The 22,444-nt window shown below is 37.8% G+C and overlaps 1 protein-coding gene across 12 annotated transcripts in view; it reads right to left on the bottom strand.

Annotated features, from left to right (window-relative positions):
• LOC131688439 (protein alan shepard) overlaps positions 1–22,444 on the bottom strand; it is a 592,207-nt gene that overhangs the window by 147,847 nt on the left and 421,916 nt on the right. The window contains exon 1 of one of the 12 annotated variants that reach the window (XM_058972680.1): positions 2,670–3,266. The exons of the other annotated variants lie outside the window; for them this stretch is intronic. Within the exon in view, the coding sequence (XP_058828663.1) occupies positions 2,670–2,705 (36 nt within the window). The 5' untranslated portion in view covers positions 2,706–3,266. Of the gene's footprint in view, positions 1–2,669; positions 3,267–22,444 lie in introns of those variants that run through there. 12 annotated transcript variants of the gene reach the window in all.

Genomic DNA, 22,444 nt, shown 5'->3' with positions numbered 1-22,444 from the left:
CTTTACTCCAACCGTATTACTCGTTTTTCGCGACATTATATACAATATGTAAATATCATAACTGCTTGACCGAGTATAATCGTTTGACAGTCTTACCTTTGCTGAGTTGCTTCAGTGTCACATTTGTTTATTTTTAACGCAACAAGAAAATAAATATTGAACTACCCTAATGACGTTTTTTGATCTGCCCTAATCAACAGTCAATTTTATTTTCAAGATTTTATAATGTCCAAAAACATAGCGCATTAAAATTGTTTGAAAAAACTTATTTGGTCAACAAAATAAAAATTGTTGAGTCACCCTAATAAACAGTTAATTTTATTTAATATGTTTTCCGATGTCAATAATGTATTCAACTTACCAAAACTACTTGAAACCACCTTTTTCGAACCATTAGAAAGTGGCGATTGTGGTCTACAATCTCTTCTATACCGGGCCACACTGTTGTATGCGGTGTGGCCTGTTCTCAATCCATATTAATTTGATTTCTAAATATCATTTGTCAAATACACATGAAGGTGAAACTAGAAATACATCTAGTTTGGCATTTCAAATCTTTGTTTTGAGTTATTTACATGTCTAGAGGTAATATACTTCGCTTTGTTTGAGCTTCAACAAACACTTCGGTCACGTGAAAAAAAAATTCATGAAAGCACGTAAATCTAAGTATACAGGATTGTTCTGTGACTATCGATGACCAAATTCCTAGAACAAATGGATGCTCTAAAGTTTGAGACAGAGCAGGTTTTTTGATAAATACAAGTGTAGGTTGGAAAATCAACATTTTGCTCTGTTGTCCACTAATGCGACATTTTCACCTCTCAGAATGAAATGACAACCTGAAAAATACCGAACCCATAATATTAACGTTGTGTTAGGACTTTTAAAGTGTTTTGAGCGTACATCGTAGGATTTTTCAAACGACAAGCTGTTAACAGTTGCATAATGCGTGCAAACGTTGTCCCCTAACGCTGGAATGTGTCTATAGCATTTAATAAATGTTTCCTCCATATTTTCCCATAGTATCAACTTCAAAAATTTCAAGCGAAGTGGGCGGGAGTCTAGAATTTCCCAAATGATGTGAAATTTGGCATATGAGCTTACTTTGACATTTGTCACAATATGCCTTTGGTCTCGGAAAAAGTAAGTTTTGAGTAGGAACAGGGAAAGTGTTACTATATCTATCATCCTCGATGGAGTCAGAAGGATCATCATTTTGAAACCCATCTTGGGTCAATATTTCAGGCGCGTGGTGGTAAAAAGTGCTTTGCTAGTTTATTCAGTAAAATTGGTTTGATTTGATTGTTTCACAACTTTGTAGAACAATATTAACAGTTTGGACGCAAACAATGTTGTTCTCCCAAATACGGCTTCGGGACCATAGCGCAGTGAAAATGTCTATTGTCATTTGACTCGGATGTTTAAGATCAATAAATTGATTTAGGGATGATTAAAATGGTGGATGATCCGTTCAATACCATATTTCTGCATGTTAGTGGCTCAGAAAACTAATTAAGATATTTGAACTAAGGATTTGCCTTTGAATTACTTCATACTTTTACACTCGTAGTGATTTTTAAGTCGTCGACAACCAGGTACATTTTTTGACATTTCCTCAGAAAATTACTATCTGATTTATTCCCATCTGAATTAATTTAAATTCTGCGGCTGAAAGTTAAGTATTTGTCATACCTTTCGAGTGGTATATAGGGGACATTCTCCTAAATACAAAAAACGATTAAATGCAATTAAACGATATACAAAAATATAGCTTTACAAAAAGTAATGCAAATTTCTACTTACATAAATAATAAACTTCTGGAATAAATTAAACAACCGCATAGAATTTGTAATTATAATATGAAGTCATTTAAGCAGAAATTTTCTTTATTGATCTGTGATAAGGAATTTGAACATCGTTTGCAACTTGATCGCAGTTCAATTAGCAACTTTAGATAGTACGTGAAATCACAAATCAGTTTTACCTTTTTATTTTTATTGAATGGTAAATAAAAAGTGTATGAAAAGTTTCCACTCCATCGTGGCGGTGTGTTTTCTTTGTTTAGAGTTCAAATATGTTCGCCAAAAGACCTATTTTAATGGGTTCGAAAGCATTCCTGGACACATTCAGTTAATTTATGAGAACAATCAACTTTAAGAGAAATTGACACCCACAATTTCCGCCCTGGTTGTTCCCTGCAACCATACAGACACACGCCCATGCCAAACTGTACACAAAATAATGTATTGGTGTCACGCACGTAGAACCGGAACCGGGCGGAAGTGGAATTAAACTTTGATAATTGAATTTGTCTATGCTGTGCTCGAGCTTTCCCGTTGCAGTAGTAAGCATTCCAGAATCAGGGCTACCATCTTGACAGTCAATCGATTGGAAATAGGTTTGCGGTTCTAATTTAATTAAATTTCTTTCTCCCAGAGTTCTGCAACAGGCACGCCGTTCCGGTTGCTGTTGTTGTTTTGCCCTTCCGGGATGATCTGATGGATTTCCGGATGATCTGTTTCGGAAGAGAATAAACCACAACAGTCGGTCTGTTACAACGAAGGAAAAATGCACCGCAAACGACAGAAACAGCCGGGACGTTGTTGGTCGGATGTTGATAAAGAAAAATTGAGAGTAAAAACACAAGATTGCCACAGAAAAGACGTACCATATGGCAGTATATCACTTTACCGCAGTTGCACATTGTTTGCGTCGTTGTCCCCCGAGATGATGACGTTTGACATTTTCTCGTGATATAGGGGGACTTGCGCGGCTGGTCCTTCTGCTGGTTACCGTACACGTTTTAGCGGAACCGGTGCCAACCAGGCGACCTGGTCAGATTTCAGTAGGTGGGTGCCAAGTTCAAAGGCCGAGGTCCAATGGTGTACAACACAACCCGTTTACCAAAAGCAACACAACACCGATGGTAACAATTAGCAAAGGTCTTACGGGACTCACTTCCGTGAAAATCGATTGAGGGTAGCCACCTGCACGCTGCAAGCTGGTTACAATATGGTTCGCACTTGAAAGTAACTTTGCTCCCTTTGCCACGGTGCAGGGTTGTTCGGAGTATTACGCGACTGGCCGACTATCCCAAATGTTTCCAATCACAGCTGGTTACCATATGTGGCAAATGGCCCACGCGTATCATATCCAGGGAAATGCACTAGGAACACGCAAAGCACCGGTTCTTCTTGTTTTCCTATTTCGTTTGCAGTGGAATTCACACACACGGGCTCTGCTAGTCCAAATCGGTGAACAATCGGAAGCACAGTGAGACCACGGTATGAATGGCCATTAACTTTGGGAACCCGAAAGCGGTGCACCACGCTCTCTCTCTATCGCTGACTGTATGCTTTGTGTGTCTGTGTCGACACGGCATCAGGAGGCGATGACGTTGATGAAGGCTAAACGACAACGACAACGGCGACGAGGACGGTGCTGATGACAACAAGCCGATATTTAGGGGCGTCTACTATCAGCACATGCGCATAGTTTGCATTACTTTGGTTCTCTCTATCGCTTACAGTCTGTTGCTCGCGACAGATTTATGCTGGATGCAGGAGAGAGGAAGCATCCGCCCCGCTTATGCTACAGAGTCAGTGGTGGGTGAGGGTGTGCAATAATGTCGGCAGCAAGGACTCCGGCGTATCTTGGGTTTATCGCACATTGCGGCGCACATGACTGGTTATCGCTCGTACGGAAGGGTAGGGAGGGTCGATGAAAGATGCTACGAATAATTTGTGCGATCTAGCTTTATGTTGATTGTTTGAGAAACTTTTAGTCAGTAGCGAGTTGGAATTTTTAGCGGTATGAATGTTGATCCAACATCCAACATTTTGGATAAAAAAAGGATTCTGCATCATTACAGTAGCGAATACTGTTTTGAAAATAAAAATAAATGGTGAAATCGGTTTGATGATTCGAGCATGAAGTGCATGTTTGCCGGCATAAAATTCGACTAAGTATAGTACAACCGCCAGTGTAAAATCGGGTATTACTATTGTAATGTTATAGTCGACTTTCACTGTTGAAAGAAACCTGCAAATTTCCATTTAATCCGATGTAACAAAAAGCATCTATCAAATGTATGTTACGTGCTATATGAAAATTATATGATCATATCGTCATTAGAAAAAAAATGTCAACCGGCAATACCGTGACTCGAACCGACGACCGGTAACCATTTACTCACTGAGCACACCTCTTTACTAACTGGGCCATACCGACATACAACTGCTTGGTCGAAAAATGGTATCCAGCACAAACCCATCTGGATGGGGTTCGTAATTTTACAGATTACGACATGTACAATTCGATGACCAGCTGGAAAATGAATATGTGGTGTTGTTTGTTGTTCATGTCAACTTTATTATAAATATATTAGTGTGTAAAAACTACAAAACATTGCATAACTACTAAGGCGGTGAAAATGGAGAAACTGATCGAATAATGAGGGAATGGAATAGCTGGAATGAAAACCTCGCGAAGATAAAAATGTCTCCTCCACTGGTTGGATTCGAACTTAGCATCCTCAGCTACTCCTAAGCTATCGCATTACCCTATGCTAAAGCTCAGAGATGGAGAATTGCCACTGTGCATGAGAAGTAATGCGGGGTGTGAAACCTCTCAAATGATCAAATCGAATGTTCAAATTTATTGATATTAATTTTTGTAAAGCGTTTGGAACAGTTTTTAATTTAAATGAAATGGACGAAAATTCGCTGACAACAGGGGTTTTTTATTTATTTTGGTAGTGCATGGTGTGCAATTTAATGTTTGAAAATAATTTCCGTCAAATGTCCACCACACTTACGTTTTAGAAAAAAGACTCAGCGTAAAGCGGCCAATTTATATTACCCTTTTTCGATATGATTCGTCTCATCTTAAATCACAACCATTTTTTAAACAGGCTAGTAGTGTAGGTATATGAATAAAACATAATACAAATCATTTAAATTTTAAAACTATCGGATCCGGAATATCTAACGTTTGGCAGCCAATACGTATCTTTTAAACAAGATGTATTTGATGAAAATAGTGCAAATTGACATCAATACTTCCAAGATTCTCCGCTCGCGCAAGAAGTAAACTGCTCGTTGAAAGAGAAAATGTGTTTTGCCAATTACAAAGTTAACCTTATTCGGCTCCAACATGTACGAAATGTGAAACTGGTACAGTTCTTAATTCGATTCACACTAGATGAACGATATGAAAATTTTGTTGAATATGATAACGTTAAGATCCCTGTGTATATGGATGATGCAGTTGAGGTGCGACAACACGATCTATCTCCGGGTACATCGGAGAGCGCAATCCGCAGATTCAAGTAGCAATACAATGAAGTGATCTTAACGTTTACGATTCTTGAAGGAATTTGTTGGCCATTGCCTACGGTGGTCGGGTAGTAAGAATACGACTTAACCGCTCTATTCCTTCCAGCATGACTCTGGAACCTGGTACCTCGTATGTATAAACCCTGATGTGCATCTATAACCAACTAACTACCACGTGTCCGCTCTGTGAATAATCTGAGCAGTATGAAAAGCAGCACGCCGAAGCAAAACATACAACCAAAGCAAACCTCACGGACAATCAGTGATAACGGTTAACCCATCAAAGAATATTGTATCATCCACAATTATAGCCGATGCTTTCGTTATAATAACCAGTACCACCAAAAAAGATGCATAATGCTTCACCGAAGAGGCATTTGTGATTAAATAATGCATAAATTTGGAAACGTTGTCCATGCGTATATTTTTACATGATGACATTGCACTGAAGTAATTAAAAATAATTACATCATATGTAAACTCAGTTGTCAGGACACCCAGTTGGAAAAAAATTAACGAAACACCCTTTAGAACAAAAATACTACGGGCGACTTAATTAACCAATTTTAACGAACTAACCAGTAATGAATTGTCATAATATAGAGGATGTTCGTGATTTTCTCCAATTCAAAATGTTCCTATTTTGGCATATTTTTTAAACAATTATTTGTAATAAAATGAAATAAAAAGGTGTTCTTTAACACTTTTTTGGTTGAAAGAAACCACATATACTAGTACTATTTTTAGTACCAAACAACATGCTGCCGAGAAAAAACGGATCGTCATTTGTAATAAAGGCATTCCACGCCAATTGTCGCAGCGCACGGAATTCGAACAACGGAGTTCGAAGGAGTAAACAGCTAGCCTTGCCGAGACCCCACATGGACCAACATGGCTGTTGCAGATTTTGTAGCAATCAAACGAAAATGAATGGAAACGCGGTAACCAAGTGTGGTCAACATTTATTCAGCCTATAATTTTGAATTTAAAGCGATGACATAGTCAATCCCTTGCAATTAATGCAATCTTCAATTTATGGAATAAGGTTTAACGAAATTGGTTGACAATATTCAGAAAAAAAGTCATAGAAATTCGAATAAATTAAGAATGTTCACTCATTCAGCCAATATCTTTGAATTCAACGAAATGACATATTTTCAATGAATTTCAAAAAACTGCCTTTCATAGAAGATTTTTTTTTGTTTATAATTGTTTGGCAATATGTACATCATAATAACTACTTACTTTGTTATCAAAAATAAATTTCAACATATCATCATTCGGATAAGCTTCAAATAATATTCACTCAATTTCGAAGTAGCTATATATGACTCAGAAAAACACGGAAATTATTTTTAGAACATCTTCTAAAACGACGCTGAAAATCTAAGTCATTAATATGGAATACCAACAAAATAATAATGTTATGTGAAATATTAAAAATAAGTGTACTGCAGATTTGCCTGTAATATTATTCGAAGTGAGATTTTTGAAGGAATGCTTCGAGAAATCAGCTGACGCAAAGTGTTTGAAGGCAACGAACGGAGAATTTTTTGCGGGAGACTGTACGCGGAGATTAGTTTACTGAGCAGACGATCTCTTAGGGAGTTCAGCCCACCTCATTCATACAACAACCCGAAGAATTGAAGGTTGAAAACTTGTAAAAACACCACAAAACTCGATTTCCAAAATATTCGACGAAAGCTCGTTCGTGTTTGACTGTTGCTCAATTCATGTAAATTCTAGTTGCAAATCTGGAATAGTATATTCGTGAAATCAGTTGACACTAGGTATTTAATTTAAGAATTGTACGGCCGTGACCGATATCATAAAAGTTTCCGCAGATAAGCTCAGAATTGTGATATCCTGCTTAAAACAAGAAAGAGACATTACTGACGACATGTCCTTTATGAAGCACTACCGCGTTTACATGCCCGATTACATAGTCGAGATCGACAGTGTGGTCATCGATGCGAGTTGCTTTTGCGTAGATTTACTGAGATACGGGGTTGACTGTTCCAAACTATTAGTCCAGGTGTCCTTGCTTCAGTGAGTGACGATTTTAAATGGTAATTGCAGAGAATGATACAAAATTGTATATCCCTTCCAACTCGTATCTTTTGGTGACCTTTGGCGTGACTACTTTACCTAGTTACGTCTGCTTTGACAAGGTTTGTCTGTCTGTTTGGCTGTTTGTACCGCTCGTCATGTTTTGCCCTAAATACAAGCAAATGGACCATTGTAGCAATAATTTACGGTATGGAAAGGTCGCAGTGAGTTATGAAGATAATTATTGCATTAGGAATGCTGAAAAGTGTGCGTTTTGTGGGGAGAGTACAGTGTGCGTACATATACCGCCCGGAGAATTGAAGGCGTTTCCTTAAAAGACGCTCTAAGTCATTTTTTGTAGAAATACTAAAGGAGGCTACTCCACTCACCACGACAAATCATTACTCTTTTTTGTCTCAGGAAGAATGCGACTCTGGCAATTCCTATGTGGGGTTATTTATTACTGCTCCAAAAAATGTAGGCAAGCGAGACGGCCTGCAAAGGTTGATTTTTTTCTGCTCCAGTACTATTGCAGTAACAGGCAACGAGAAGAAGCTAATAAAAGCAACTAACAATCCCCAAGACAGCAGCAGTGATGAAATTATGAACGACAGCGACAACCAAATTAACATCAGAAGTTATCAGGTGGTGCTGAAAATGTTCCATCGCCTTAGAAGAAAATCTCCGTAGGTGCTGACAAACTCTGTGAGAAGAATTCGATAAACACAATTTAAATATTTTTGCAAGAAATGAAACAATTGTTGCCATCTTCTTATTGCTTCGGCTTAAAGGGGTCTCCTCGTCGGTCAGCTTCAAAAATCACAATCGTTAGAATTATTATAATAATTCTACCCATTAAGATTTTCCTTTCTTGAATAAATATTTAAATTGTGTTCATCGAATTCTTTTCACGTAGTGCTGGTAGGTTTCCAGGGACCCATAAATTTCGTCATTTTTTTCGTTCTGTTCCCCGATCTTGTGTTGAACAGTGTTACCAGAGAATATTGGTGCAAAGTTTCAGAGAATAGTTGATTAACATGTCAGGCCTGTAAGATTATTTTAATTGGATTTTGTGCCTTCTAAAAACATGTTTTTCAAAATTCCGTGCACTGTTACAAAAAAACACAAATGCGGTGTATACAAGTAAAACGCTCTTTTAGATCATTTAATTGTGCATAGACTGAACTAAATTTAAAATTTTCATTTTACAATATTATTAACGCACTCCTAAAGAGGCCGAAAAAATAGTGCTTTACTAAAAATGACTAAAATATTTAAACTATCGATCATCATAGTAGTCGATACTCTGCAGATAAGCCTTCCGAATAAGTAAGTAGTTTAAGTTTTGGTTTCAGGAAAAAATGTGGGCTTAATATTGTACGGAGTTTTAGTTGTCCGCGGTGAGCTGCTGCGCGAGATTGTTTTTAAAATAGCCATTTTTATTCACGCCTTCAAAAATTTTTTATTTTGTTGCCCCAAATTTTGTTTGTTGTTTTCATGATCATGTTGGGAAATGTCCCATTGAGTTTGATAGGAAGACTTTAATAACAATCTTTTTTTTTATTTTGATTAGCCGCTTCCCCAGGAGACAACAAACGAAATGGACGTTGAACAAGATTTGTCATCCAAAAAAATGTACTCACTGATCTCGGTCGATCCGGTCCATAGAGTAAGTCTTTTTAAGAATTTTGGTGGACCTGCCGGAATGATATTCGACCGTGACCGAAAGTTTAAAAATCCGCCCAGATAATCTCAGGATTAGATATAAGAAGGAATACCGTGTATACGTACCTACCTAAAAAGTAGAGTTAAATGGTGTACTCATGAAGTCTAGTTTGACATCTGCTAGAACACGGAATTGGCTGTTCCAAAGGCCCCGTACTGCAACTAGTAGAGATTTAGATTTTCAAGCGATTGCATTCAGTATCACTCACACACAGGACAAGATTTTTTTCGAAGAATTTAAAATGTGAGGTGTAAATTTAACGTAGATAATGACCCCTTTGTTCATTAAGACTCGTATCGGATGACTTTCATGGAGTCTGCTGTCCCAAGCAAATCTTCATGGATTCAAACACCACACTGCCCCTTGAAAAAACCGTAAATAAGGCCGGTGCCAAATTTCACAACCATCAATGATAATACAGGGATTTAAGGTTTTATATAGGATCTACCGGGCCAGGGTGACGGTGTTTTCACAGATTGAATCCGTTCGAAACACTCATGGCCAACGCCTTGACCATATGGGTATTACGAGTATTACGAGTTTACTTAGGTTGTCAAATTACGTCCTCTTGGACAAAGTTCGTCGGCCCTAAAGACAAGTAATTTGGCCACACAGACACAACATTAATGAAACTGAAGCGATCTCTAAATGGACGCACTAAGCACTCTTTTGCAGAATGCTAAATGCTAAAGGGCAACGCCACTGATCCTGATAAACTCTTACGCTCTCTTGGGTCAGGAAGGAATGTGGCTCTGGTGTTCTACAACAGCAATGCCACATTGACATCGCCATGCCTAAAACAGAAAAAAAACTGTACCAAATTTTCAAAAATGCTATGAAAAATCGGAATATTTTCAAACATTGGTGGAAATATGTGCAATTTTCATATAAATGCCAATATTCTGTCATCTGTGAAAAAGAATCTGTGTTCAAAAAAGAGACCCTGATCTACAAGAGGGGACATGTTTGACGGGGCTCAGGAACTATAGGAAGAGGAGAAAGATTCCCTGAAAAGGCCCAAAGGTTCGCCATAAGAGGTCACATTAGGAAAGCCCTTCGCTATAAAGACGTTGTTGGAAACGCTTGATGAAGGTTAAAAAACGCGTTTATAGGTGCCGGTTCCCGAGAGAAACATAAATGAGCAGTCTTTGGTTCAAGTCCCGACATATTCGCAACCAAAATAGTCAAACTGCTAGATATTTAATTTAACGAATAAGGTTCGTCCGGACTTTGGCTCTAATCTCGATACAGAAGACCTTGAGGATAACATTACACCTAGTGACGAAAGGCAAGTAATTCTCGGCATATGAACGAGCCTTAGAGGGTAGCTTAACCCTCTCTTGACCAACTTTGTTCTCTACCGTATGTAGCGTTTCAAAACTATTTTTCCTTAGTACTGTTGATGAAACACGAAAAAACTATTTCGATCAAGATATGGGCTTTGTTCGCAGTGCTACAAGCTGGTAAATTTTTACATTCCGATTTTTAATACAATTCTCCTAGAATATTCAGAATACTCCAATTGCATGGAAAAGATAGTCGAAGACAGTCTGAACTGATGGGCGCTATCTGTTTTCAGTAATATTGCAAGACAACGGAATTATATCAAAACTTCATTGTTCATTCACCTTAACCTGAGACTGTCCCTCGCAGCAGTGCTTTAACGAAATCCTATCAATTCAATCGCAATGATTTCAGTTCTACTGATAATAATACTAACAATTGTGTGTGAAAGGTGATAGTCCCAGTTATCAAGTTAACTTGATTTTGTAAACAAATTTTACGAAAAGTAAAAGCAATAATTAGAAGCAGTCGTGAATTTTATTGTAATCTCATTCGTTTTATATGTAACATTGCTGGAAAATACCGATAAATCGTTACTAACTTAGCAAAAAAATTTAAATTTAATAAAAGATAATAGTCTTTTTAATCTTTTGATGCTATTTAAACTAGGCGAAATTTGAGGAACTCCGGAACACCTACGTCCGTGAATGGTTTTAAACACTTTTTATATTAAATTTCGAGAACTGGACTGTAGCAAGATGTTTCACGCCGACAGGTCAGGTCTTGTCGGTTATTCTAGTGATAATATTTTAAATAAGTCTTAAAATAATTCATTAGTATTACGAACTCCAAAAAAAATGGAAAATCTGAAAATCGGCGCAACGTATCTTGTCGAATAAACGAATGTTATTATTAATAATGAAACATAACCAATAGACACATTTCTTCAACAAGGCACTATCAGACACGCAATTTTTATGTAGCATTATTTATAGGCGATCCCTCCAGTACAACTGCGTGAGCAGATGGGGTTCAAAAGAGAGCCGAGTAATATAACACTAGCGAAGCACCCGCAGCAGAGTTTATATACACACAGTGGAAACGGACCGAATAAGTAAAAGCTACGGCTGGAAACGGAAAAAGAAATCCTAAAATTAGAAAAGACGCTCCATGTCGACGAGTAATGTAGCACCCTCATATCTAATGTACGCTGCTGAGTGATTAATAGAAAAAGGATCCACAACACAGTCTGCGTGGGGAATAGCTTGATTTGGTGACACGCTTTGTTGACCATCATAACGGAACATATGTTGAAGGTCGTTCTACTAAGTTTGCGAATGCTTAGATTTTTATGTGCTACATCGTTTGATACGTGTACGAAAACAACAAGCAAAGAGACATTTAGCTCAACTTCAAATTTGGTAGCCAGTTGTTAGATGTATCCACGTCTTCGTTTACATTCTACCTTTCCTATCTACATCCAGATCTACATTTCTCATTATCAATCCGGTAGCACTTTTGGGTTCCCTGCTTCCTATTTCCATAATTTTGACATTCAAACCGCCGCCGCACCCGTCACGATTTTGTTCCTTCGTGCGTTCGTTCTATGGGCTGCTATACCTGATGCGAAGCCATGAAAAATCATGATGTCTTTCATCAGTCTGCCCTATGGCTGCCTTCGGAGACAGTCACAGGGATATTGATGGAAGGAGCAAAACGACATACGAGCAAAAATCATTGGAAAAAAGCACTTAAGATTTCTTCCTAGCCTGGTGTAGTCCTAGAGTAACGACACACATCATAGTTACAGAACTGTGGCTATATTTAGTTTGGAACAAATAACAAAAATCAGCGCTTATCTCCAGTACGAACGGAAGGACGACGACGTAAAAGTAACCAAAGAAACAAAGGGAGAATCTGGGGAGAGGGAAGCAAAAAGTCATTCCTCATACTTTTACTAATTCAGTTCCGACCGGCATACAGCGCTTGTGCTTCTCGCGAGCCGAAAAGGTCTCCATTCCGGTTTCCGAAATGTTGCGGGAAAGTATGCTCGTTCCTGACAGATTGATTATTCGATTTCACGCCCGCCGTCTCATTATTGTCGGTTGTTGTATTTAGTTGCTGGCGCGATACGTATACATACAGGGTGTTTGGTTCATATGAGATGGAAGGAGGGTGCGAGTACAATCGTTTTCTTTGACATTTAACAGGTTTATTAGATTTGTGGTGCGACCTATAATAGGCTCCGTTCGTGCACCGTCAAGCTAATGAAGGATTTGCGTGGGCGGATGTATGCTGGATGACGTGTTTTATGAAGGCTGCCATCAAAAAAGAAGTATAGAATAATAATAAAACTACTATGAAGCGAAACAACTCCATTGGTGTCACGTGGGTACAGAAGCAGTAATCAAATTCTATGGATTGTGCAAACTCACACAGGCACATATGAGCAAAGACCTCGCAGTCGAAGATAGCATTCTGCCAAGTTTTAGTCAACATACATTTCCATCGATTCCTTTTCAATGTTGATCTGTTCATAAATTCATTGGATTGGAAATTTTGCCTATCACGAAAATTGATCGTTTTTCACGCCAGTTTTGTTATTGTAGGTACTGTTTACGTAGGAACTAAGCGAAGATATTGATACCCATTAAGGTATTAAGGCAACTATACTCATAATTTTTTTTTCCTTTTTTTATTTCGACTATGTTAGTCACATTTTCTTTTTTAAGTTTTAACGACATTCAATTAGCTAGAGATTACTGGGCAGGGAAAGTTATAAAACTTAGAGCCATAGTACTCAAGTGAGAACAAGGATGTGAAGTAAACAGATCGGAAAACTAGAAGTGGCAGGATCATTAGAACAGGCTTAATATCGTACGGGCTTAATTTTTGGCTTCTGTTAATGAGGGTCAAGCTTAGGCAGAATAACTACGAATCACCCGAGTTCACTAACATGTGTCCTGATAAAGGTAGACGTATCTATCTTTACCGTGACAACCGGCAAAAATTAAGCCACGCAAGATCACCACTGAAAACAGATTCTATTAATAGCAAGAATAAAATTACGTTATCAATTGACGTACACGTTATCGCTGTACGAAGGGTCATAAAGGAGCGGATCCACGAACAGAGTCATTTATGCGGTAAGCGCCAGAAAATCTCTTTCCAACAATAAGATCCACTCATTTGAATAACGCCATTTTCAGTACTTGTTAAGGCACTACCTGATGGTTTGCGTGGGAAGAGCACGTCAATCTTATTACCGCTTGCCCGATAAGAACGTTATCAACGATAGAACAATTCTAAAGAATTATGCGATTCTTAGAATTCTTCTTTGGGAATAATTCTTCCTAAAAGTGATTCAGGATGGCAAAGCACTCCATCATCCAGTCATAAGGTGTCCTTCTGCAGTTCCTCCCATTTCCTTTAATTTGAATTTTTTCAAGTATCTGGTTGTGGAGCAACCAAACTGGATCGTAAAGTCAAACATTACTGCCCGATCGCGGGCCTGAAAACTGTGTGATCAGGATCAGACTAAATTGTACGACGGCAAGGAAACGCATGCCAAATTTGACTTCAAATAGCTGCAGCGGCAAAACTTTTATGTGGCGAGGGATCATGGAAATGTTTCCAAGAAATACAAATTTGTTTTGCGGACAAGTTTTCCGATAAACTGATGATCTGACAGAGAATCTGCAGTTATACCCGGAAGACTACGATTTTCATCACAATCCGGACAACGGAGTTCCCACTGCAATAAGAATGCGCAGGAGTGAAACGTGATAATTGCGTAGATATCATTAAGAAAGAGATAAAAATCCCAAACTGCCTGGAATTCCCCCAGACGAAATTAATCGGGGTACCATCTAAGTCCAAGTAGAAAGATTGGAAAAATGGCTGAGAATGTTATTTCCATGGATAGATACTAGAACGAATCAGTCGGTGAGGTTGGCTGGTAGCTTGTGCTGAAGTTTAACCCAAAGTACGAATTTTCATTCGAGGGGTAGACAAATTTCAAAAGCCATACTATATTTTTTAAAATACAATAAATACGCAACATTTTCTACTAATAACGTTTTATTATTTACCAAATAGATTTTGAGATACTTGCGAATGAAAGTATCCCGACAGAATTGACATGCGGTTCTGACTTTTGTAACTACATGGCGTTGTTTGAGGATGAAGGGTGTCTTGGTTCAGAAGGAGTAAGGATGGAGTTGCACAGATTGAACGCATATCCGCCGCTCGACCTCCGTTGTTCAAACCATTAAAGCATGCTTTGTATTTCATGGAGCATTTTCTACTTTCTTCCTAAGAACAAAGTTTGACTTAAACCGACATTTAAATGAATGACACACAACCTAGCATAAATACAATCGGACCATGTGTATCGACTGGTCAGTAGCATCACCACCATACAGCCCTTTGAAAAGTCTTTGAATTAAACATAAAAAAATATTTCCTACACTCGAGTGTCCGGAGTTGACATTGCATTACTCATAAGTTGAGAATTCAAGAATTGATTCAACTAATGAAAAATTAACTATACATTTGCGGTAATCAGTTGCTCAGAGTAATTAAAAACAGTAAAGATAGAAAACCCGGTAGCGTCGGCATAAAACTTTTCAATATTGTTTCAGGATATATCGAAAAACGCTGATTTCGACTAGCATATTATGCTAAGAGTTAATGAACAAACGTATAAACGGACGAGTTATTAGCGAAAGAGAAAGTAAACAAAGAGAAACTGTCATTTTCACTTAGTACCATTTGACATGTTTGGCTAGATTTTATTTCTTCTGCCTCACCGAATATGTTTTTTATCGAGAATCTGTAAATATGTAAATCATATCCTTTGGTTTCAGCTACCTGAGCCATGCGTAGAACCGAATACAAATGATTTGTACAAGATCCTGTAGCATTTACCATTCTACTTTCAAATGAATGTTGAATGGTCTACCCATTTTTACCCGCTGATGAGTTATTTTTGGGTGCAAAGTAGGCCGTTTTTCGAACAAAGAATGTAAATATATTAAAAACTGTTAAACATACTAAGTTGCTTTGTTTGACATAATTTTGTATTCCATTAATTGAAAACATTTTGAGCTTCTAATAAATCTTGAAAAAAGTTATAATAAAAAATAAATAATTTTTTCGGTCTTTTCCCAAATAACTCTCTATATATCAAAGGTTGTTATTGTTATTGTTTTTAAATATTTAACCTTATTCGCCTTTTTGAAAATAATATATGTTTCATAAAAAACGGATATTATTCCGGTTGTCTTCTGCTGGGCGCACTGCTTTCCACTCGTCTTAAATTTCTTCCTCGGTGGTGAGCAATAGCCAGTCCTACCATCTGCTGCTTGCTGATAGTTCCGTATGCCTTCGCCCTTCCTCGTGTTTGCGATGATGTCGTCCCCGCTAAAACGGCTTTGATTTTAGCTGTTAGATGTTTGGTGCTTTTTGTGTTTTCCAGTGACACTTGTATAGCCGTGTTTAATAATTCCCTAGGTGAGTTAGCTTTTGGGGTGGGAATACCGTGGAATATCGTTTGTCCGGAATTTGTTTTTAGACTGGTTGTCTGTGGCGCATCAGCAGATGCCGAAGGTAGTTTGGTAGTGTTGGTTGTATTAGGTGAATTTTTTTGGTTGTTTTAACGCATGGCTTACCGTAGTGTGCCATCTGGTTACAATACTGGCATGTGGACGTTTGCCCAAAGTATGTGCATAGCATTCTTTGGATGTAATTAACATTTTGACATAATCTGCCCTTGAAGGTTAAGTAAAAAGGTATAGTTTGGTTCAGCCGCATTCGCACCACTGGAAAACAGTTGAGAATGCCAGGCAAAAAGTATCTCCAAGTGTCAGTTGTGACCGATTCAACTTCACCATATTTCGACATAAATCTCTTAATATAAAAGATACTAGCGCATGGTGCCAAATCGGGACGGCGATTTCCGTAAGAACATTGTCCATATACACGGGGATATTGGTATTGACGTTTTCGTATTCAATGTCGTGTTGCATATTGTTCTTCGCGTAATAAGCGAAATTTATTTTGTGATTCACACACATCGCTCGCAGTCGGGGGCAACGGGGCTTCGTTGTATCCATAAGTTACACATAAGCATTTTTGTTAGTATGTTGTTTACAAACGATGCGTTTTTTTGCCTTCTTAGCTGTGCGAGATGAGAGCAGAATGATCTCAAAGATTGTTAAAGATAGGATATTAAAACCCTCGGCAAATTTTTTGAAAAAGTATTTTCTACAGAATACACCAACTCGCTTTCTTCAATCATACGAGAAATAAATTTAACATCTCTCTTATAAGCGGAATAATCAATAAAGTTTTTACTTAAAAAAATTCTTCCGAAAGTGGAGATCGTATTAACTGACCATTTCGAAGTTATGCAGGACACTTACGTTTTTTCGCAATTTAAACCGCTAAGCGATCGGCTCCTTAATTGTCATGAATGTTTCAAAGATAAACTACTTAAGTGCGCAAGGTTTGAAGAAATTTATGCTTCCGACCAAGAATTGACTGGTCGTTGAATTCGTTTATTTGGTTTTAAGAGGGTAGTGGGTAAAAAATCGACTTCTTTTTTATCCGCTTATTTGTTGTTATAGAACCGCTAGTATAGTCTCCCGTAATTTTGGTGGCCATGCTGAACTTCTTTTGTTTTAAACAGCAATGCATTCCTCGCACGTGTTTGCTGTAACACACGCAGATTTCAATCTATCGGAAACAATTTTCGAAAAACTGACAGCAATAAAAATAAAGCGTAAACAATACACTCTAAACTATTTCTACACAAATTTTCAAGAGAAATTAGCCAATGGGTTATTTTCTACAACGTTTTTTTTTCTGTGATGTAATTTGATGTGGGACACTCTTTAAAAGTGTTTTTCTCGAAACCGCGTTTTTCAAATTGGCGAACACGATAACTCAAAAATTAATCAACGAATTGACTTGAGTTTTTTTATGAGAATGCACAATGTAGTCTGTTGATGAACCACAGAAAACCGAATAAATTTTTTTTTCTCACTATTATTTTGAAGAAAAGTGAGCAAATTTTACAGGAAAATATGAGATTTTTCGGTTTGCATGAAGCCATTTTCCGAAACTCAAACATGTTTTTTCTATTTTTATTAAGCTTAACAAGAACTGTTTAAGCCATTATCCAGCTAAATTGATTTTTGGGTATAGAATTTCCTCTGTCAGACAATTTTATCAAGAGTTATTGTGCTCGCAGCGGCGCTCTTCGGCGTCGAAATGGTTGGACGTCTACTTTTGGAATGCTCGTATGTTTGGCTCTGCGTCACTGAAAATATATTTTTTTCGTACACAATGAATGTATAAATAAATCTTAACATTACACAAAAGATCCATTATTGCCTTACCTTCAAAATCTTTAAAGAAAATACTTTTCAGTTTAAGCGCTACCGCCCAAAACAAACGTTCTACAAAACGCTAATTAGACCGGATGTCCTGTATGGCTACGATACCTGGACTATCCTGTCAAATGACCGATGTGCTCTTAATGGTTCGAACGGAAGGTGATGCGGGCGAAGGTTGAATTGATCGCGATCGTTTCATATTCATAATTCTTTCAAGCAAACCAAAAAATCATAGAGCAAAATAGAAAAAAATATTTTCACAAATCATTAAGCTTGTTTTAGTTTATTTGACACGCCCTCATGCGTTAGCACAACAGAGCCGCTGGTGTTTCGTATATTAACAATACGATAGCAATCCAAATTTAAAAAAGTCTGGTAGATACTTCCTCACCTGAGGATCATTCTGAGTTATTTCTTGAACTTACGGGTTATAAATGTGAACCCGCCGTCTTCGGCATTAGTTTATTCTCTGGTAGTACTGGCTGTTATTTGGGAGGTACTGAACACGGATTTTACAATTGTCAGTTTTACCTGCACCAAAGTCTCAAATTTGGCTATTATTCGTGGTTCAGGTGAGGGCATTACTGACTGTGTGTCATATTGGATTGCCGTAGACAAGCTTTCCTTTACGATAATTGTACATGCTTTCCCGTAATGTGCAATATGACCACATAGCTTGGCCTTGATATGTGCAAAGCTTTGTGTGCTTTGTATTGTAAGGTAGGAAGAAGTAGGTCAGTCGAAACGCATTTTGGCCACTTAAGCAGCATTAGAAATGTCTTCCGTAACGGATTCTCCGAATTGCGATATTTTTTATGGTCATATCACAAGCATGTGGTGCAGGATAGAGTGGCTCGCGGTTGTATGGGAAAACTTCAAAATGATTCAAACTAGCGGGCACAGCACTTTTGAGTTCCTTTTGTGGTCCAAAATACCTGTGCAAAATTTGGTAGCGGTTGGTTGCTTCCCAGGTTTGCACATTGCGTTCAAAGTTTGCATGGGATTTTGTGTGGGGAAATCAATTATTTTGCCTTTACGTTAATAAAGATAGCTATTTCACTGAATATAAAAAACAGCTTTATATAACTATAGTTCAAACATCGGTTAACAACTTTGTCGAAGACCGTAACTAGCTACGAGTTTTCAAGAAACAGTTATAACGATTTTAAAACTTATGGTAAAATCCAAATGCAGAAATTGATTACACTAGTTTACAAAATAAAAATAAAAATGTGAACTTTAATATTCGAACATCATTTCTGATGTAAAATTTCGTGCTCAATCCGAAAATGAGGTCCAAAAAAATTACAGTAGAACAGAGTTCGAATATTACCCCACATTAAATTTTCTCAAAATTCTTCCACTTACTTGTTTAACAGAATTGTAACAGAGAGTCTCTCATATATTATGAAATAAAGCCTCCATTCTACAAAAATTTAATAACTTTCACAATTTCTTTCCGATTTAAACTAATAAGTGCTTATTTTCATTGGTTATTAGCAGGCTTTAATGTTCCATAAAAATATAATTTTTAGGATTGCATTATCTTGCCCAAAATATTGACCAAACGCTCATTTTTCTTCAAAAAATGACGAAAAATCAAGAAAAAGTTCAATAGATTCCTAAATCGCCAGAACCAGTAGTCGCACTAAAACAAAATGTTCTAACGATGGAAAGTGCATTCAAATACCTTTAATTCAACATTATAATATTTCATATCGATGCATTTTACCGAACGCACGTTTAATTTTAAAGGTGAAATTCATTTTTTACTGTAACTCAAAAACTGTTCTACTTTGAATTTTTTGGACTTCATTTTCGGATTCAGCACACGATTTTACATTGAAAATGACCACCAGCTTGTTTAGTTCAGAAATGCTGTAAACTAGTGTTACTTTTTCCAACACTGCCGATGCGCCACCGACATCGGCATAAAAAACTTAAATAAATGAGAATATATTCATTGCAGAGACTTGGTACCTTTGAATGAAATGTTCAGAATGAATTGCTGAATAACATAGACGTAGTCAGAAAATGAAAAGAAGAGGGGAGGGGGCTTGTGTACTTCCCAGTCCCTTTTTTAGAATGTTTTGAATAAGACAAAGAATCATTACGTCCTTGTAAATGTTAACGACTGAACATTCTTAATATTTTGATAGACCCAAATATGAATCATACTACAATCTTCGTTGTGGGAAATAACATTTACAATATTTAAAATTTACACCTACAAATTTATGTTGTTCTTCCTTTTGGCAAAAACTAATTCAGGTCTGGAAATCGCGTTGGGTTCTAACCTGAAGTATATTTCTGGTTCACCTCTGTTTTGCTTGAACCTAACTCAATTTCATAAAAAAACGCTTGTTTGGAGTAACTATCCTGGTTTCGTTACTAGATTCTCAAACGAAAACGTCAATAGAAACAATTCCGAGACTTCAAGGAATCTAAGAATATGCATTTTTTTTTTAATTCTGACTCTGAACGGCTAAGAAATAGGGTTTTAAAATATGTAAAACTTATAAACCGTTGTACCATTTTAAATGAGATAACAGTAGAGCCCGTAAAGAGTAGCACTCAAACACGTAAGATTAATTTTTAATTCGGCGGTATAAACCTGCGTTGAAGATGTGCTCCTTATGTTATACTAAACTATCTGAAAAGGGAACTGGGAAGTACCAAACCACCCCCCCCCACTCTTCTTTTTATTTCCTGACTACGTCTATGTTATTCAGCAATTCATTCTGAACATTTCATTCAAGGGTACCAAGTGTCTGTGATGACTATATTCTCATTTATTTAAGTTTAAAGCATCGGTGTCGTGGTTTACTGACAGTGTTGGAAGAAATAATGAATTTCTGCATTTGGATTGAACCATAAGTTTTACAATCGTTATAACTATTTTTTGTAAACTCATAGCTAGTTACCATCTTCGACAAAGTTGTTAACCAAGGTTTGAACTATGGTTTTATAAAGCTGATTTTTCACATTGAATGAAATAGCGAACATTATTAACGTAAATGCAAAATAATTGATTTCCCCATATAAAATCCCATGCAAACTTTCAACGCAATGCGCAAACCTGGGAAGCAACCGACCGCTCCCAAACTTTGCACAGGCATTTGGGTCTACAAAAGGAACTCAAAAGGGCTGTGCTGAAAAATGTCATATTCGTGCCACTCTAGTGCAGGATCTTGTAATGGTACCTCAACTTTATCATCGTCCATATATAGTGGGGATCTAGCTTCTAAGATTCTTATACTTAACAAGGTTATTGTGCAGAATGAATCCTTTTGATATTGGTACTGTTGGGTTGATATAGTGGAGCAGGTTAAAGGTAACTTTCTTCAATTTGTCTGCTTGGGCTATTAAGCTGGGTATCGAATTCTCCACGGAGAAAACTGAGCTAGTTGTATTTTCTAGGAACCAGCACAATTAAAGCTTCTATTAATGGGTCAAACTATAGCTCAGGTCTTCACAGTAAACTATCTGGGGGTCTGGTTCGACTCGAAAGGTACTTGGGGATGCCACATTGGGTATCTGAAACAGAAATTCCAACAAAGGATCAACTTTCTTCGTACAATAACCGGAACATGGTGGGTTTGCCTCCTAGGAGACCTAATTAGGTTGTATCAAACAACGATACTGTCGGTAATGGAATACGGATGCTTCTGCTTTCGCTCCGCCGCGAACATACATTTCATCAAACTCGAAAGAATTCAGTATCGTTGTTTGCGTATCGCCTTAGGGTGCATGCAGTCGACCCATACGATGAGTCTCGAAGTCGTATCGGGCGTTCTCCCGCTGAAAAATCGATGTTGGGAACTCTCATATCGATTACTCATTCAATGCGATATCCTGAACCCGGTGGCGATTGAAAATTTCGAAAGGCTTGTTGAGCTCGATTCGCAGACCCGTTTCATGTCCATGTACTTTGACTACATGGCGCAGAATATTAATCCTTCTTCTTACAATCCCAACCGTATGCATTTCATAAATACTTCTGAATCTACTGTTTTCTTCGACACATCCATGAAAGAGGAGATCTGTGGAATTCCGGACCACATACGCCCGCAAGTGGTTCTTTTATAATAAATTCCGAGAAGTCGACTGCTCTAAGATGTTTTATACTGACGGATCAAACCTCGAAGGGTCCACTGGCTTCGGTATTTTCAATCAAAAGTTCACCGCCTCCCACAAACTCAGTGACCCTGCTTCAGTTTACGCCGCAGAACTAGCTGCTATTTAGTATACCTTTGGGGTCATTGTCACACTACCCGCAGACCATTACTACATCGTTTCGGATAGTCTCAGTTCCATTGACGCTATTCGCTCGATGAAACATGGAAAGCACTCCTCGTCTGTTTTGGGGAAAATACGGGAGCTACTGAGTGCTTTATCTGACAAATCTTTCTGGATTACCTCGGTGTGGATCCCTTCTCATTGCTCCATTCCGGGCAATGAGAAGGCGGACTCCTTAGCTAAGGTGGGTGCCCTAGAAGGTGACGTTTATGAAAGGTCAATTTGCTTCAGCGAATTTTTCAGTGCTACTCATTAGTGTTCCCTCGAAAGTTACCAAAACTCGTGGAGTAATGGGGGGCTAGGAAGGTGACTACATTCGATAGTCTCCAAGGTATCGACGAAACCTTGG

This window comes from Topomyia yanbarensis, chromosome 3 (assembly GCF_030247195.1).
Source record: "Topomyia yanbarensis strain Yona2022 chromosome 3, ASM3024719v1, whole genome shotgun sequence".
NCBI lineage: Eukaryota > Metazoa > Arthropoda > Insecta > Diptera > Culicidae > Topomyia > Topomyia yanbarensis.
This window is presented reverse-complemented; position numbering and strand designations above follow the sequence as displayed.